Below are 18,104 nucleotides of genomic sequence, written 5' to 3'. Positions count from 1 at the left end.
GACAGTTCAAACAGTAGTGGCAGTCGTTCCTATCTAAATGTCTTATAGAGTGCAGGAGTGAAACCATCAGGTCCCGGATTTTTCTTAGTTGGTAAGTTTTAGTTACATTTTCAATTTCATTGATTGATATTGGGTTATTTAGAATTTTTAGGTCTTCTTCGTTCAACTTTGATAATTCATATGTGTCTAGGAATCTGTGCAATTCTTCTGTGTTTTCCATCTTACTGGCGTATAGGTTCTGGAAGTAGGTATTGATGATCCTCTGAAGTTTTGCTGGGTCCATTGTAATTTCATCCTTTTGATTCTTAATTACATGGATTTGGGCCTTTTCTTTCCTTTTTCTGATAAGATTGGCTTAGGGTTTGTCAATTTTGTTTATTCTTTCAAAGAACCACCTCTTCGCTTCATTGATTTTTTGTATCATTCTCTTAGTCTCCATTGAACTGATTTCTGCTCTGATCTTTATAATTTCCTCCCTTATATGAGCTTTGGTTTTGTCCTGCTGTTCTTTTCCAGAAGCTTGAGGTTCAGCATCCAATTGTTTACTTGAACTTACGTTATTTCCCTAATATGAATATTCACTGCTATGAATATCCCTCATAAGACTACTTTCATTGTGTCCCATAGTTTCCAATATGTTGTATTGTCATTGTCACTTAATTGAAGGAACTGTCTGATTTCTTCTTTAATTTCCTCTGTGACTCATTGGTTATTCAGAAGTGTGTTGTTCAATTTTATTTTAGTTTTTCTTTTCTTTTATTTATTTATTTAGTTTTTAAATGTATTAAATTCTTTTATTGGTACATTGTAGGTATACAACAGAATTACATTTCTCATTGGGAATTGTACCTTTATATAATGCATCTTGGTTCTTACTTTTTCCCCATTCCTAGCCCTCCCTTCACGCCCTCCACCCTTCCCTATTTACAAAGACTTTATTTCCATTTTTTCCATTTCTCAGCATTTTTCCTTTCCCTTCTTTCCTTTCTCCTACCCCCCCACTACCCCTAGCACTTTGGACCTTTTCTTCCTACTTCGCATTATCACTTATTCATTCTAATCATTGGTACATTTCAGGTATACAATATAATGACATTCATCATTGGAAATTTGCACCTTGATATAATCTCTCTGGCTTCTTATTTTTCACCCTTGCCCAGCCTTCCCTTCAACCCCTCCAGTCCTCCCTATTTACAAAGATTTTGTTCCTATTTTTCCATTTTCTCATATTAATCCCATTCCCTTCTGTCCTTTCCCCTAGCCCTCCCACTTCCTTCCCCTTTGCCCCTTTTCTTCCTATTTCACATGACCTCTTATACATTTAGTCCTTATTTACACTTGCAGTTTCTCACACCAGAGAAACGATTCAGTATTTACACATGTGTGTCCTATTTATTTCACTTAAGAGTATCACCTCAATGTGCATCCACTTAGCTATAAATGTCTCTAATTTCCCATTTTTTATGGCTGAGTAGTACTCCATTTTATAAAAAAACCCACATTTTCTTTATCCAGTCTCCAGTTGACAGGCATTTGGGCTGTTTCCAAGTTTTAGCTATTACAAACTGTGTTGCTATGAACATGGGCACACATGTATCACTGTGGTATGATTCTTTTAATTCTTTGGGGAAGATCCCCAGCAGTGGAATAGCAGAGTCAAATAGGACTTCCAGTCTTAGTTCTTTGAGGTATCTCCATACTGATTTCCACAGTGCTTGCACCAGTCGACACTCCCACCAGCAGTGGAGCAGGGTCCTATTTCCCCATAGCCCCACCAGCATTTGTTATTGGTTGATTTCATGATAGCAGCCATTCTTTCTGGAGTGAGGTGGAATCTCAGTGTTGTTTTCATTTGCATCTCTCGAATGACCAGTGATGTTGAACATTTTTTCATGTATTTATTTGTTATTTCTACTTCTTTGTCTGAGAAATGTCTGTTCATTTCAGATGCCCATTTTTGCATTGGGTCTTTAAATTTGGGAGGTCTGATCTTTTTCAGTTCTTTATAGATTCGAGATAGTAGACCTTTGTCTGAGGAAGAGCAGGTGAAGATTTTTTCCCACATTGTGGGTTGTCTCTTCACACTGCTGGTGGTTTCTCTTGCTGTGCAGAAGCCTTTTAATAAGAAGAGACCCCACTTGTTGATTGTTTGTGCTAGTTCACGGGCAACTGAGGTTTTGTTCATAAAATCTTTTCCTACACTGATGTCTTCAAGGGTTCTACCTAACCTCTGTTCCAGTTGGTTCAGAGTTTCTATTTTAATATTTAGACCATTAATCCATTTTGATTTGAGTTCAGTGCATCATCTAGTTTTAATCTTTGGCAAGTTGAAGCCCAATTTTTCCAGCACCATTTATTAAAGAGGCTATCTTTCCTCCAATGAGGGTGTTTGGCTCCTTTATTGAAGGTGAGATGGCTGAGTGTGTGTGGCGTTTCTGCATCTTCTAATCTGTTTCACTGGTCCTCAAGTCTGTTTCTTTGCCAGTACCATGCTGTTTTTATCACAGTAGCTTTGTAGTAGAGTTGCAGGTTGGGGATTGTGATACCCCCTGCCATGTCTCTGTTACCTAGAATTGCTATTGCTATTCTGGGTCTCTTCTCGTTCCACATGAATTTTTGGATTAGTTTCCTCAAGGTCCATGAAGTATGCTGCTGGGATCTCAACTGGAATTGCATTAAATCTATTTAGCAGTTTTGGAAGTATGGTCATTTTCACTATATTAATCCTTCCTACCCAGGAGCAGGGGATGTCTGTCCATTTTCTGATATCATCTTCAATCTCTCTTTTCAGAGTGCCATAGTTTTCAGAGAAGAGGTCTTTGATTTCTTTTGTTAGGATGATTCCTAGGTATTTCAGTTTTTTGGATGCTATTGTGAAAGGAATTATTTGCCTTATTTCTCTCTCAGTGAGTCTGTCATTGGTGTAGAGGAATGCTATTGATTTTTGTGTGTTGACCTTGTAACCAGCTACTTGACTGAATTTGGTTATTAAGTCTAGAAGACTTTTGGTAGAGTTCTTGGGGTCCTCTATATAGAGTATCATGTCATCTGCAAATAATGACAATTTGACTTTTTCATTACCTATCTTTATTCCTTTTATTTCTTTCTCTTGTCTAATTGCCGTGGCTAATGTTTCCAGAACTGTATTGAACAAGAGTGGTGATAATGGACATCCTTGTCTTGTTCCTGATTTTAGTGTGAAGGATTTCAGTTTTTGACCATTTAGTATGATGTTGGCTGTTACTTTTTCATAGATGGCTTCTATCAGTTTGAGGTAGAGACCATCTATTCCAATTTTTTATCATAAATAGGGTTTTTATCGTAAATGCATGTTGGATTTTGTCAAATGCTTTTTGTGTGTCTATGGAGAGAATCATATGGTTTTTGTCCTTCGTTCTATTGATATAGTGTATTACATTGATTGATTTTCCTAAATTGAACCATCCTTGCATCCCTGGGATAAATCCCACTTGATCAGTGTATATGATCTTCTGCATTCTGTTTGCCATTATCTCATTAAGGATTTTTGTATCTATGTTCATTAGTGAGATTGGCCTATGGTTCTCTTTTTCAGTTGGGTCTTTCTCTTCTTTGGGGATCAAGGTGATGCTTGCTTCCAGGAATGAATTTGGGAGTATTGCTTCCCTTTCAATTTCATTGAAGTGTTTAAAGAATACTGGCAGCATATTCTCTCTAAATGTCTTGTAGAATTCAGCAGTGAAGCCATCAGGGCCTGGGCTTTTCTTAGTTGATAAGTTTTTAATTACATTTTCAATTTCATTGGTTGATATTGGGTTGTTCAGAATTTTTAGGTCTTCTTTGTTCAGCTTTGGTAATTCATATGTATCTAGGAATCTGTCCATTTCTTCTGTGTTGTCCATCTTATTGGCATATAGGTTCTGGAAGTAGGTATTGATGATCCTCTGGATTTCTGCTGGGTCTGTTGTCATTTCACCCTTTTCATTCCTAATTGCATGGAATTTGGCCTTTTCTTTCCTTCTTCTGACAAGGTTGGCTAAAGGTTTGTCAATTTTGTTGATTCTTTCGAAGAACCAACTCTTGGCTTCATTGATTTTTTGTATCATTCTCTTAGTCTCCATTGCATGGATTTCTCCTCTGATCTTTATAATTTCCTCCCTTGTATGAGCTTTGGGTTTGTCCCGCCCTTCTTTTTCTAGAAGCTTGAGGTTCACCATCAGGTTGTTTAATTGGGCTCATTCTGTTTTCCTAATATGCGTATTCACTGCTATGAATTTCCCTCGTAAGACTGCTTTCATTGTGTCCCATAGATTCCGATATGTTGTATTGTCATTGTCATTTAATTGAAGGAACTGTCTGATTTCTTCTTTAATTTCCTCTGTGACCCATTGGTTATTCAGAAGCGTGTTGTTCAATTTCCATGTGTTTATGAAATTTTTCCAGTTTCTTTTGCTATGGATCTCCAATTTCATTGCACTATGGTTTGATAATATACAGGGGATAACTTCAATTCCTTTGCACTTACATAAACATGTTTTATGTGTTAGCATGTGGTCTATTTTGGAGAATGACCCATGTGCAGCTGAGAAGAATGTGTATTCTGATTTTGTGGGGTGGAAGACTCTGTAAATATCTGTTAAGTTCATTTGTTCAAGAGTTCGATTGAGTTTTAGTATTTCATTACTTATTTTTTGTCTATTTGATCCTTCTATTTGTGACAGTGGGGTGTTGAGGTCCCCCACTACAATTGTATTAGTGCATATATGACTTTTCATGTCCATTAGTATTTGTTTTACATAGTTGGATACACAAGTGTTTGGTGCATAGATATTTATGATTGTCATCTCTTCCTCTTGGATTCTTCCCTTTATAAGGTTGTAGTGTCCTTCTTCATCTCTCTTAATTGGTGTTGGTTTGAAATCTACTTGATCTGGAAAGAATATAGCTACTCCTGCTTTTGTTGGGGTTCCTGTCACATGGAGTATTGTTTTCCACCCTTTAACTTTCAGTCTATGAGTTTCCTTTTGAATGAAGTGTGTTTCTTGTATGCAGCCTATTGTTGGATTTTGCTTCTTGACCCATTCTGCCAGTCTATTTCTTTTGATTGGTGAATTGAGACCATTAATGTTGATGGTATAACTGAAACGTGTTGACTTGTCATTGCCATGACTTTTTCTTTTTGTTGGGTTCTCCCCCTTTCCATTTAATTTCTTGTCATGCCAGATGGGTTCATTCTGCTTTGCTTCCTGAGGTTGTGATCCTCAATGTCTGTTCCTAGGATATTGTGTAAAATTTTTTGGAGTGCTGGTTTGGTATTCACGAAGTTCCTAAGGTGCTCTTTGTCATGAAAGTATCTTATTTCTCCATCCATTTTGAAAGATAGTTTTGCAGGGTACATCAGTCTGGGTCGGGGGCTGTTTTCTTTTAGGGCTTGGAATATGTCGCTCCAAGCTCTTCTTGCCTTGATGGTTTGTGTTGAGAAGTCTGCTGTGATTCTGATGGCCTTTCCTTTATATGTGATTTGTTTCTTTTCTCTGACTGCTTGGAGAACTTTGTTCTTCAGTTGGGTTTATGGAATCTTAGCAATTATGTGCCTATGTGTAGATTTTTTTGATCAAGGCTATTTGGAGTCCTATATGCCTCACTTATCTGTATGTCAAGCTCTTTTCCCCTGCTTGGGAAGTGTTCTGCCATTATTTCTGTGAAGAGATTTTTTATGTCATCTCCACTCTCTCCTGTTTCTTCATTGAAGCCAATCAGTCTTATGTTATTCTTCTTTGCATCATCTAGCAGCTGCTGGATTGATTTCTCATGTTCCCTTATAATTTTGAAGCAATTTTTCTTTTCCTGGTCACTAATTGTAATCGTATCTTCTATAGCTGAAATTCTATCTTCACATTGGCTCATTCTGCTGTGTAGACTTTCAATGGAGTTTTTCATGTCCTGGAAATCTATTTGCATCTGTTTTATGGATTCCATTTGTTTCTTATGTTGGGATTTCATCATGTTCCTCAGCTCCTCTCTAGATTTATTAATCAAGTCTTGCACTAGGTGCACAATTTCTCCTGTTATCTGAGAAATTATATCTGATTTCATTTTTTCCAGATCCCCTTTGGTTGCCAGTTCATTGGGTCCAGGTGGTTGAGTATCAGAGTGTTCCATCTCGTTTCCCTTTGCGGTTGCTGTAGGTGATCTGAAAGTCTGGTTTTGAGAGTTATTTACTTGTTTTCTCATTTTGACTGGGGTGGGGGCTATTAGCGCCTGCACAGATTACCTCCTCTGAGCTGGGAGAGGTGGGACAGGGGTCAGGAGGAGGAGTAGGGATGGTGACCCAAAAGCCCTTTCCTGTGGGCTGGGAGCAGCGGGAGGGATGGTGGCTTGGAAGCCCCTTCCCCTGCACCAGGAGCAGTGGGATTGTGGCTCAGAAGCCCCCACCTCTGGGCCAGGAGTGGTGGGTGGGATGGTGGCCCAGAAGCCCCTTCCTCTGGGCCAGGAGCAGTGGGACAGAAGGTGGCCCAAAAGCCCTTTCCTCTGGGCTGGGAGCAGCAGGAGGGATGGTGGCCAGGAAGCCCCTTCCTCTGGACCAGGAGCAGTGGGATGGTGGCTCAGAAGCCCCTGCCTCTGGGCCGGGAGCAGCGGGACTCAGTACCTTGGTCTAGTGGTTTGGTGTCCTCTGCATCTTTGTAGTGTGGTACCAGGTGGCTGCCTGTCTACAGCAGGGTGATTTGGTGTCTTCTGCATGACTCAGGACCTCGGTAGGGTGTGCACAGACCTGCCTATCTGCAGTGGGCTGATTTGGCGTGTTCTGTGTGACCTAAGGGAAATGTTATAACACCCAATCTGCTAAATATCTGAAATGCCAAGTTTGTGTTCTCTAAAATTGAAATGGAGGTTAAGAGTAGGAAGAACTTATTGAGGGAAAGATAGTTTCTTTCTAACAGAGACAGAAGTGGGTCCAGAAAGTGGTTAGCCTTCCAACCCAGCTTCTCAAGGGTGTTTCGTTGAGCAAAGCTATTAGGTGAGCTGGGTTCAAGGTGGAACAACACTATCATCAACTAATAAGATTAAAAGTATTTTTGGGCCAGGGGACTTACCTCAGTGGTTCTTCTGCCTGCCTTGCAAGCACAAGGTCCCGAGTTTGATCCTCAGTACCAAAACAAGAGAGCATATTCACTCAGGTAATACTCATCCAATGTGTAATCACAAGGTGGGTGTGAGGTGGAACAAAACTATGGTCAACCAATAATATTACAAATATAGTTGCTTGGGTAATATTGATTAAATGGGGATCAAATGAAGAACCAAGTCATGTAGCAAGTGTACATGGCATGAGCATACAAAGATTTTCTGGGAAGCAATGGGCTAGGGAGGGTTTGGTTCCCACCCAAGGTGATCAATACCTATGTAGAAAATCAATCACAGCTATCCATCCCTAGAGGATGTATGTGGGTATAGTAATTCCTCTTTTTCTTGAGTCCTGGCCTTTAGTAAATATGTCTTCTGTATTGAGGGCCCAGCCCTACCTAAGTGTGTTATAATATTTTCTAACTAACTTAGTTGTCTATAATACTTTCAATAAACATTTCCTACTATTAACTCCCATTGTTTCTAGAATTCATTCTTTGATTGTAGAGAATACGACCTTGGTGTATCAGGTAGCTAACAGGTTGGAAATATCATATTTCCTCTGTATCATTTAGAGGTTCTATTTCATCTCCCAATCATACCTTTAAAACTACTGAATCCTTGATTTCTGCTCACCTTTTCTTTAGGCTGATGAACCCCATATGGCAAGAGGAGGAATTGAGTAATTTTTATTCCAGGAGTAAAAATTTATATTCCCTCTCCTTACTTTAATACCATAATTTCTCCTTGATAATCTGCACCTATAATGCCTTAAATTATCATTACTCTTCAAACATTTAGTCCAGACTTTCCCAAAATGAATCCTATTGTCTCAGTTGGAAGGGGTTTGAAAACTCCCATGGGGACCTTTTGAGGGGCCTCTCCATCTACCTTCTATTCTAAAGAGCGAATCCAATCTGATACTTCCCTGCTTCTCAGAGTGTTGATACGGAGTAAAAGGATGGTTGTTTTTCCTCTGATAGAAGGCCATCACCCCCATTATTTGTGAGGCCTGGGTAAGGCCCCACTGGGGGTTTCCCAGAAGAGAGAGGGTTTGCCATCCTTATTATATTTAGAATGACATTGATTAGCCCAGTTGTTCCCTTTTTTACAGCAAGGGTAAAGGCCTGGGGCCCAGCAGGTGGAGATCCCCCTCTCTTCTGTCTGTAATCATTTTTTAAGGTAACCAGGTTTTCCACATTGAAAGCAAGCAGCATTTTCCCTTTTATTAGGAGGAGGTCACATGGTGGCAGCAAAATCCCTAGCTTTATGTGTTTTTGTACTCACCAATTGACATGCCTTTTTGAGATCCCTAACAGCCTGAGCTTGAGCATGAATATGTTTCTTAATATCCTAGCAGTCCCTACTAGCATTTTTATAGGGAAATTGAAGTGAAAGAATATCCATGGCCTGTAGATGGCTAACCTACCTCAGATGGCCTGTTGTAATCTGTCAATAAATTGCACAAAGGGCTCCTATAAGCCCTGCTTGATCTCTACAAATGACCCTGGGGGCTGGATGGAGTCAGGAATGCCATCCCAGTCCTGTAATTCGACAAAAGTGCATTGTTCCAAAGCTTGTTGTGGGGAAGAAAGCTGGGCCTGAACAATGGTGTAAGCCTTCTTCCTTGTAGCATCTGAGTAGTGATTTGTACACTTGCAAACATATTTTGAGCAGCCTATTCTTCACAAAGATCATCAAACTCAGTTCTCCATAGCAAATATGGAAAGGCTTCTAGTCAGGTCTTTGCTAAGGCATTCCAATCCCAGTGGGCCATGCAATACTGACTAGCTAAAGCAGTAATCAGCTCTTTTGTAAAGGGGCTAGCTGGCTCATTTTCTCTGATATTCTTTCAGATCTCTTTGTAGACTTCAAATTGTAGGAGGGCATGAATCCCATTCTCATTTTGTATTTGCATTAGGAAAGCTGTTACCCACCACCCCCAGCCACCTCCCTTAGGCAATATGTTAGTGCAGATTGGGCCATGGGCAGGGGGGAGTCTGCCATCATTCCAGATCTGCAGTCAGAGGGGCAGAGGGCTTAATAACTGACTAATTAGCTTCCTTAGTTTCATTCTCTTGATTATCTGGGAGGAGCAGTTTTCCATAGGTATTTACTTTCCAAATTGTATGTTTAATATTGGAATATTTTATAATGATTATGCATTACCTTTGTAATTAGAACAAAGTATACATCGTAAATTCATCTGTAGAGCTTCTGTGAGGCATTGTACTACTTCTTTAGAAAGTAAATTCCTTTTTCAAAATGATATATATATATATATATATATATATAAATTTTGAAAAATAGGGAAAATAGAAGAAACGAAAAAATCATTTGTAAAGCTACCATATTGTAACAGCAACTTAGGGGAAAGGCCTGTAGCTGCCCAGTGCATAACTAACTAAATGTGGAATAAAGTTCCACAACTCTGCCTTCAATTTATTTATCTCTGCTTTCATTTTATATATCTCCTTGATTACTTTAAAACTTTGGGATACACACCTGCTCATCTGTGAATGCAGCCATGTAATCATTTATGAAGTGTCTGTGTTATAGGCATTTCAAGATTGAGGACACCAAGAGGAGCACACCGAAAGTAATTTTCAGAATTGAAAGGGACATCTAACTGCCAGATCTTACAACATCCAGTTCCATATTCCAAGAGTCGTATTTAGAAGTTTTCAGTCATCTTCCTAAATTTGAAGTCACCTGAATTTTCAGGAAAAATAGACCCTCACAGTCCACTCCATGATGAGGTCACTCCCCTCCATGGGGGAACAATTACCCTATGGGAACTGAGGCTTCCTCCTAACACTAGAAGCCTTCATCTTTTTGTCAGAACTGAGTTGCCCTCTCAGGAAATGACAAATCTCCCAGAAACTCACAGAACTAGTACTGAGGTACCTATTGTGCAGACTTTAGTTAACCTACAGGACTAGCTATGCAAACCTGGCAACTCTGCAAACCCCCAAACCTTGCCTCTGGCCTCCTTTTCTGTAAAGCTAAAGATTCAGTCAGCTCTCTAAACACAAACTGTAATCCCTTTATCTGTGCTACACAGAATGGCCAGGCTGATTTAAAACTCCTTTCCTGCCCTTCATCTCTGCTCATCTCCTGATTGGCATTATGGGATGGGTGGCCAAGTCTGGTATTGTGAGACTCCAAGAACCAAAGCTTTTGCCCTAAAACTCTGGTAACAACACTAGTACAACTGCTACTAATGATAATGCATTTCTTTACTTTCTTTTTTCTACATATTGCTGAAGTAGTTGTTAAGTGTTTACATAGCAGTATTTCTTAATATTTTACCACAATATCACTAATATTTCATTTATATGCATTCAGTTATGTGTTTGTCCCATATAGAATGGTGAAATCATTAAATGTTTGCATAGAATCATCTTATAAATTATGCAGAAATATCCAAACTGTCAGAATATGTCCCAGTACAGAAAATATATACTTAAAGATTTACCATCTTATAGATTCTGTCATTGTAACAGTCATAATATAACTAGGGTTTGGAGTGTTGACATCTAGGAGTTTCAAGGTTCTTTCTGTGTCAAACAAAGAATTAAAAGATATTAGCAAAATGGTGCCAAAGTTTCACATTTACTTGAAGTAGGATAAACTAAAAATGAAGGTAAGGGAGAAACTGATTCTGCAGAGTTAGCTTGGACTGAGCAAAAGAGAGGAAAAATGAAAAACAAAATAAAATAAAAGTACACCCTAAAGCCAAAGTGTGTGGGCAGACTTCTGTAAAGAGGCATGATGGCGTGTTCTCAACGACTTCATTTCCTTTCATTTCTTCCACACGTGGTAGGAACCTGAGTGAACTCCACATACTGGGTTTGAAGAGGCATTCTGGTTAGATTGTGGAATTGTGCCATACCTTCTTTCCCACCCAGTCTAAGCCACGCCCTATCTCAATAATCCAGATCTTATTGGCACATGTCCCTCTTGCTCATGGATAATGGTAGTCTAAAAAAGATTGTTATAGTTTGGGGTGGAGAAGTTTGGCTAAGTTTCACACATGCTATGAGAAAAATCAGTTAATACCTGATTTGTTATCATTTTCTTACCTCTTTGTTTGCTCTGCACTTTGTAGGTTAGATATTGCAGAGGGCCCCAGCATAGAGGGTCCCCTAGGATGTGGCCATAAGAGTCCCACAGAGCTTGAACATAAAGACAATGCAAATGTTTCTGAAGAATTACCCCTTTTCTCTTATTACAGCTGCCCTGGCACAGCCATTGGTGTCTTACATACATTTTACTGAAATAGTTTTCTATGAATACACTTAAACTCTGATTTTTAAGGTGTAGTCCCTGTATAGGCACCATTTGGCAGCATAGCTATCAATGCACCATGCTGGGCCCAACTTTTCTTAACTAAAATGTAGGTGGTTGGTTCATATGCAAACTAAGGTCTGAGAAGCATTGTCTTAAAACACTCCTTTCTTACTGAGATTAAGACATAAATTAAGTTGGGGGAAGGGTCTGTGTGGAGCCAGAAGTAAAAATGACAACTCACAGGCCATTTTTATAGTCTTCCCTTCCCTTTGATGACCTCATCTTTTTGATTGTTGCAAACTTTAAATCCCTTGCTCCTTTGCTTAGGATGAGCTCTCCTTTGCCAGACTGCTTCCCTCCTCACTACCTCTTAGAGAGACTTTTGGAAACCTGTAATTTCTACTTCAGTCGAACCACACTTGGGTTGGTCCAAAGCAGAGATCCACCAGATTTATGGAAAATCTTATGCAGTACTTAAAAGTAAAATAGGTTTTCATTTTATCAACGTTGATTCAGCACATATTATCTACATATTGCCCATTTTGAGCTTTAGGAATACCAAAATAGGTAAAAAATTCTTGCTCCCCAAAGAGGCAAGTAACATCATCTAGAGATTTCTGGGAGATTGTTTCAGGAAGGATTCACAATGTTCCCAGCTGGAGCAGTCTGACTGTAATTTAGAGAAACTACCATCTCCTGTTGTATTTGCAGCCTGTGTGCCTTGTCTCTGAGTGGAATGCTTCTTCCATTTCCACTTTCCTATATTCTTGCCTACCTTTCAAGGCCAATTTTTAATAATTCCAATTCATCAATAAAATCTGTTCTAATTCTCTCAGATAAAATGATTTTGATCTTTCACAACTCCATTGTATCCTCTCTAAAGATCAATTATTTGTGTTGCGATATTATGCAGGGGTTGTAGATCCCTTATAAAGAGAGATTGTAATTTAGTCCATCCTTTTAGATTCAACATGGGTTCTAGCATGGTTTGTATGATAGTTTTTAAGAAAGGGAAAAATTAAAGGTAGTGTATCTATTCAGTTGATATTTTTCTGCATTCTGGAAGTATATCATAGCCTTTCCAAACCATAGTCAGAAAAATGATGAGAAGACAGACTACTGAGTAGGGTAATTAGAAAGATTAAGCTCCTCATTCTTCTTTTTAAAAACATCCTTTTCTCTGGTGAGAATGTTTATTTTATTCAAAAACAAGGTTCTCATTGGTAGATTACTAGCTGTTAATCTCAGCTGGATTAAATTTCATCTGGCAGTAGGAAGTGGTCTCCCTATCTGTTTTTAGTATTTAAGAAGTCCTGTAGGTCAGTGGGTGGCACATTTTACGTCTGGATTTTCCTAAACTGAAATGGCACCTCGGCGCCACAAACCCTTTCCTGCAGAATGTGAAAGTGGTATTAACCATGTAGCAGCTTACCAGTTGTATATCGGTGATGTGTATTTAATTCTGGTTAGTATGGGCTCTTGAGCAACCTTCAGGGAGGTTTTAGCTCTGATCTGGGTGATGCTACACTTGCTATTTCCTTAGAAGTTGTCATGACCATATCCGTGGTCTGCTTAAAGGTGTAACAACAACTCAGTGACTAAGTTTTCCCAATCTGTGGCACAATTGCTCTTTCAACTCTGAGCTATGATAGAGACTTACACTTCTTCCACTGTGTACCACAAATTCTATGCATATCAAAGAGTGGTGGCAGACAGAACAAACAAATGTAAATCTATATGCTATTTCGTAATTAATGTAAATATGTTAGAATTAGTGAAATAGATTGTTTAAAATATCACTTATTTTTTGCTGGTTTTATGAATCTACACAATTACTGATAGATGTGCTAGCAAGTAGGTTATTAAATCTGACCCTTTAAGTGTAATCATTTGCAAAGATTAGACATTATGATCCTGGAATCTGGGTGACTGATCTTTGAGGTAATCAGAGTTCAGGAAAACAGTCAGAGCCTTCTTGGGTCAAAGGACAAACAGCACCTGAGAATGACCCACAAAAGTCACTTTCTGGATAAGCACTGGTTGAGCACAGTAAGCCTGTGCAGGGTTCCCAGGTTAAAAATTGCCTTCCCTTCACCTCAGTCTCCTTCTCTCATTCTGATTTCTGTCTCAGGCCCACTGCTTCACAGAACCGACAGGAATGCCTCCTTTTGCCATGTTTTTTGAGGATGTATCTGAAATGAAGAGAGATCAATCAAGGGACTTCTTCACATTTCTAAGAAGACGTACGGGTATGGACAGTATTCCATTTATTCAGGTGACTATAATTTTACTGTGATCTCTATGAAGCCATTGTCACGTCTGAAAAATAATTCACTCTTGACTAACTTGTTAGGATACCCATGGTCTTATGTGAGCTTCTTAGAACTAAGCTTTAGAGGATGCAAGTATCAACATGTATTTGACTAAATTTAGGCAAAAAATGTTTTTGACTCTTCTCAATGACCTAAACAAAGTGTACTCTCTGAATCAGCAATATTAACATGTGGGGATGATGAGAAATGCAAAGTTATTGATTCCACTCCAATCCTATTGAATCAGATCCTCTGTCAGTGGAACTCAAGCTCCAATGTTGTATAGTTTGACAAGGAATACAACCATGATTTCTTCCCAGAGCCATTTGCATCCTACTTCCAATCACTAATCAGGTTGAGGTACAAGTATTTAATACTCCTTTCTCTTCAAGGTCCAAATTTTTTTCCTGTAGCAGACACTCCAAAAAAAACAAACCCAAATCGGAGCCTAAGAGGTACTGCATCATTGCTTAGATGGCTTATGTAAAAGTTTTTATTAAGCTTCAGCTTTATGAATAGATGTAAATGGCTGCTAAGAGCTGAACTGAGCCACCACCTTAATGGAAAGAGTGTATACACAATTGTGATGTGATATATATATGCCCTTGATAGCTTTGCTTTGTAGCACATAAAATTTATCTCGAATCTTTTTATAATTCTGATGTTCACTACTTACCTTATATTAATTAATTCAGAGAATGTGCAGTGGACTCAGGATTTGGTGTTTAAGATTTTTAGCTGATGCCATCTTGCTGTAAAACTTGGAAACTAACCTAGTCTTCATCCACTGAGGAAGTAGGATGTAACAATCCTGTGTCCAAGATAGGAAATTGACTTTCCTGGTCTTTTTCAACAGAGGGCCAATATAGGTCACCTGAGAACTCCAGAAGAAGGTCTAACATATGTTCTGAATCTAGAGGAAGACTTAACTAGGAGCATAGAAGACCTGAAAACCTCAGCTTCTCAGGCTGGTGAAACTCATGTAAGTAAACTGGTTTTAATAGGTTATGTCAGTTTTCAACATTGTGATTCTGGAAAATAGGTCCAAGACAGTGGGTAACCCAATATATGCTTATTTCTCTTCAAGCAAGTACAGCAACTTATTTCAAGATGTGGATTGAGGATAGGATGTGAGGGTTCTTTGTAAGGAAACATTCAACTCAATACAAGATAGCAAAAACTTTCTAAGAATAATGTACTCTGGAAGATTGAACAAAGTAAATGTTCTGCTGCTGGCTTGGAGGTCTCCTCGCCCAGAAATATTTAAACTTGTTGAGCACCAGAATCACAAGGAGCCATTATTACAATGAACTGCTGAATCTACTCACAGTGGTTTTGATTTGTTTGCTTGTTTATGGATGAAAAATTTGCCTTTTTAATAAGTTCCAATGTACTGCTGCTGCTAGCTGTTAGCACAGTGTGAGATTCACTGTCTTAGAATGTGACTATAGATATGCATGGTCACCTACTATACTAGACGGCTGTGCAGCCTTCCTGGTTGGTGGTCAACACTCCAGCTCAAAGTGGTAACTACCTTTGCAACAGCTCACTAGCTTCTCAGGAAGTCAAAGTAAGTAAAATGCCATAGTACAAAAGTTCTCAACTGTATTTATTAGAAATTAGACTCTCCAAGGAGCTCTGAAGAGATACAAATACTGAGGTCTTATGGCAGACCACTTATAGCTAAATCTTTGAAAATGGTGTATGGCAGCTCAGCATAATCTCAATATGATTCAAAGAAACAGGTTTAAAATCAATGTAGTAATATCTTATTTCTTAAAGTAATCCATATTTTTGATGAGATAGCTGACCATTCATTGAAAATGAAAGCCTATACTTCACCTAGATGTCTTGAGTGTCTTTGATCAGAGCTCTTGAAATCTCAATATGCATATGAATCACCTCTAGTCTCTTTTTAAAATGCGGATACTGATTTAGTATGTCTTGGATAGAATTTTTGAGATTTTGTATTTTTGACATGTTCTGGGGACTGCTAGTCCAGTCAATTGCTACAGATTGGATAATTTGCTTCTCATTGCACACCTGTTCCTTAACATGGCACCTTTCCTGCTTTCCCTCTGTAGCTTGTAGAATTTGTTGAGGAGTTGTTGATTAAACAGGAAAAGTGCAAAAAATTTCTGGAATGCCATATTTCAACTCAGAAGAAATTAGAAGAATACAGCCGGCAGAGAAGACAGTCTGAAAATCCTGCTGGGGCATCTGTATCTGGTGAAGACACTTAACATCGGGGGGCAGCACAGCAAGTCTTTCCATTGTATTCTACCTCCAAGTTGGCTGTATAATAGTCTTTATCATTTCCATTTTCCCAAAAACTACTTCCTTTTCTATTTTCCTAATTTTCATGGTCCATAAAAATAAATACGTGTTGCATTAAAATTACGTGTAAGAGAATGGTTATTTCCACCAATGTGGGATTGAAGAAAGCCACCTGAGGGAGAGGAGGTACATTAGACATAAATGAATAAAGAAACAAAAAGTTCCCTCCTTTTTCCCCCCAAACTCAGATGATACTCAAGATTTGGTAAATTCAACCAGGACAAATGAATACGGTATAAACTATGTGGTTCACATTAAATCTCAATGTTCTTACCTCATTTGTTTATATAAGCTTACAAATTAGTGAGGTTTTCTTTAAATTAAATACAAAGAAAAGTTACAAAAGTTCTTGTTATAGAAATGTAACCTTCGCTTGAAGGATGCAAAATGGATGGGCAGCTGCAACCCAGGTGCCCTTTCATAGCTCTAGGTAGAAATAAATGTACAATCCTAGGTCGGATTGTACTCAGAAGCAATTAATGCACTGCAGTTTAGTGGATGGCTTTCCTAACCCTTCTACTAAAAGCCAACTAGCAAATACTTATGTAAATTACTTCTACAGAAAACACTGAGTTTGTAAGCTTAGCTCAGGTTTTTCAGGGTAGCACTTGGGAAGTACAGAACAATCCTTTTGTTCTGGTTCCAAAACTTACTAGCTCCACAGACATGAGTGTGTTTTTATGTCTTTACTGGCCAAGTTTAATACTCTGTAAAGTGATGTTTATAGTACATGAACAATAGATTTAAGTGACTTAATTCATGTAAGTTATCTAGAGAAGCGCTTTTTCGTATATTCTGTTAATTTATAACAGTGGCACTTCTTAAACTTGATGAGAGGAAACATGTATGAAACCTTTCCAATAAGAAAACATTCACTGAAATTGAGGCACAATATTATAATTAATGTCTTTAGACATAAAGGTGAATCTTGTTTGAAAGAAGACATGTGGTCTTAAGAAAGAACCTGTCAATCATCTTAGAAAAAGTTGATGTTGACAAACAGAATATTCAAATGAGCACAGCTAGAAGCAATCTAGAAGCACTGTCAGAAATTCTTAGCCAAAAGAATAAAGAAATGGTATTTAAAATGTTAAGAAATGTAGTTCTAGCAAGAAGAGTGAAAAAGGGCTCCAGGGAAGAACAAAAATTGAAAGAAAAATTAGACCTACTGTAAAATTTTAGAGCACTGAGAAAGTTCCCTGTAGAAGATATTAGTTTCAAAAAATGTAAAACTCATAGAATAATAACAGCTTTCACCTCAAACCTAGATATAAAAAATAAATGGAAAAACATTTTTTAAGCTCCAGAGCATTCTTTGCCATTATTTGGCAGATGACATAATAGCCTCACTTTATTTTTATTTTTATTTTTTTCATTAAGTTTATTGTTACATATTAGGTATACAATATGCTGACATTTATCATTGGGAATTTGTACCTTTATATTATATATCTTGGTTCTTATTTTTTCCCCATTCCCCTGCCCTCCCTTTAACTACTCCACCCCTCCTCATTTACAAAGACTTTGTTTCTGTTTTTTCCTTTTCTCATATATATTCCTTTTCTTTCACCTACCCTTCCCACTTCCCCTTCCTCTTTGGACCTTATCTTACTATTTCACATTATCCACTCTATATTTTGATCCTTATTTACACTTTCAGTTTCCCACACCAGAGAAACTATTCAGTATTTACACATGTGTGTTCTATTTATTTCACAAGAGTATGGCCTCAATATGCATCCATTTAGCTACAAATGTCTCTAGTTTCTCATTCTTTATGGCTGAGTAGCACTCCAATTTATAAAAAAAATCCCCACATTTTCTTTATCCAGTCACCAGTTGATGGGCAATTGGGCTGTTTCCAAGTTTTAGCTATTACAAACTGTGCCACTACAAACATGGGTACACATGTATCACAGTGGTATAATTCTTGTAAAAGAATTCCCAAAATAATTTGGGAAGATACTCAGCAGGGGAAGAGCTGGGTCAAATATTTTTGTTTTAGTTTTTTGAGGAATCTCCATACTGATTTCCACAGTGATTGCACCAGTCTACGTT

The 18,104-nt window shown here is 38.3% G+C and overlaps 1 protein-coding gene across 2 annotated transcripts in view; it reads left to right on the top strand.

Annotated features, from left to right (window-relative positions):
* Positions 1–16,106, top strand: part of LOC101707766 (uncharacterized) — a 151,637-nt gene extending 135,531 nt beyond the window's left edge. The window contains exons 3-5 of one of the 2 annotated variants that reach the window (XM_087214228.1): positions 13,529–13,646; positions 14,566–14,691; positions 15,794–16,106. In XM_087214228.1, coding sequence (XP_087070354.1) covers positions 13,529–13,646; positions 14,566–14,642 — 195 coding nt within the window. In that variant the 3' untranslated portion in view covers positions 14,643–14,691; positions 15,794–16,106. Of the gene's footprint in view, positions 1–13,528; positions 13,673–14,565; positions 14,692–15,793 lie in introns of both variants that reach the window. The other variant, XM_087214231.1, reaches the window with a different exon arrangement.
* Positions 16,107–18,104: the final 1,998 nt, after the last annotated feature.

The sequence above is a fragment of the Heterocephalus glaber genome, unplaced genomic scaffold, assembly GCF_053883595.1.
Source record: "Heterocephalus glaber isolate CG9 unplaced genomic scaffold, H.glaber_assembly_v1.0 deba00000122, whole genome shotgun sequence".
NCBI classification, from domain to species: Eukaryota; Metazoa; Chordata; class Mammalia; order Rodentia; family Bathyergidae; genus Heterocephalus; species Heterocephalus glaber.
This window is presented reverse-complemented; position numbering and strand designations above follow the sequence as displayed.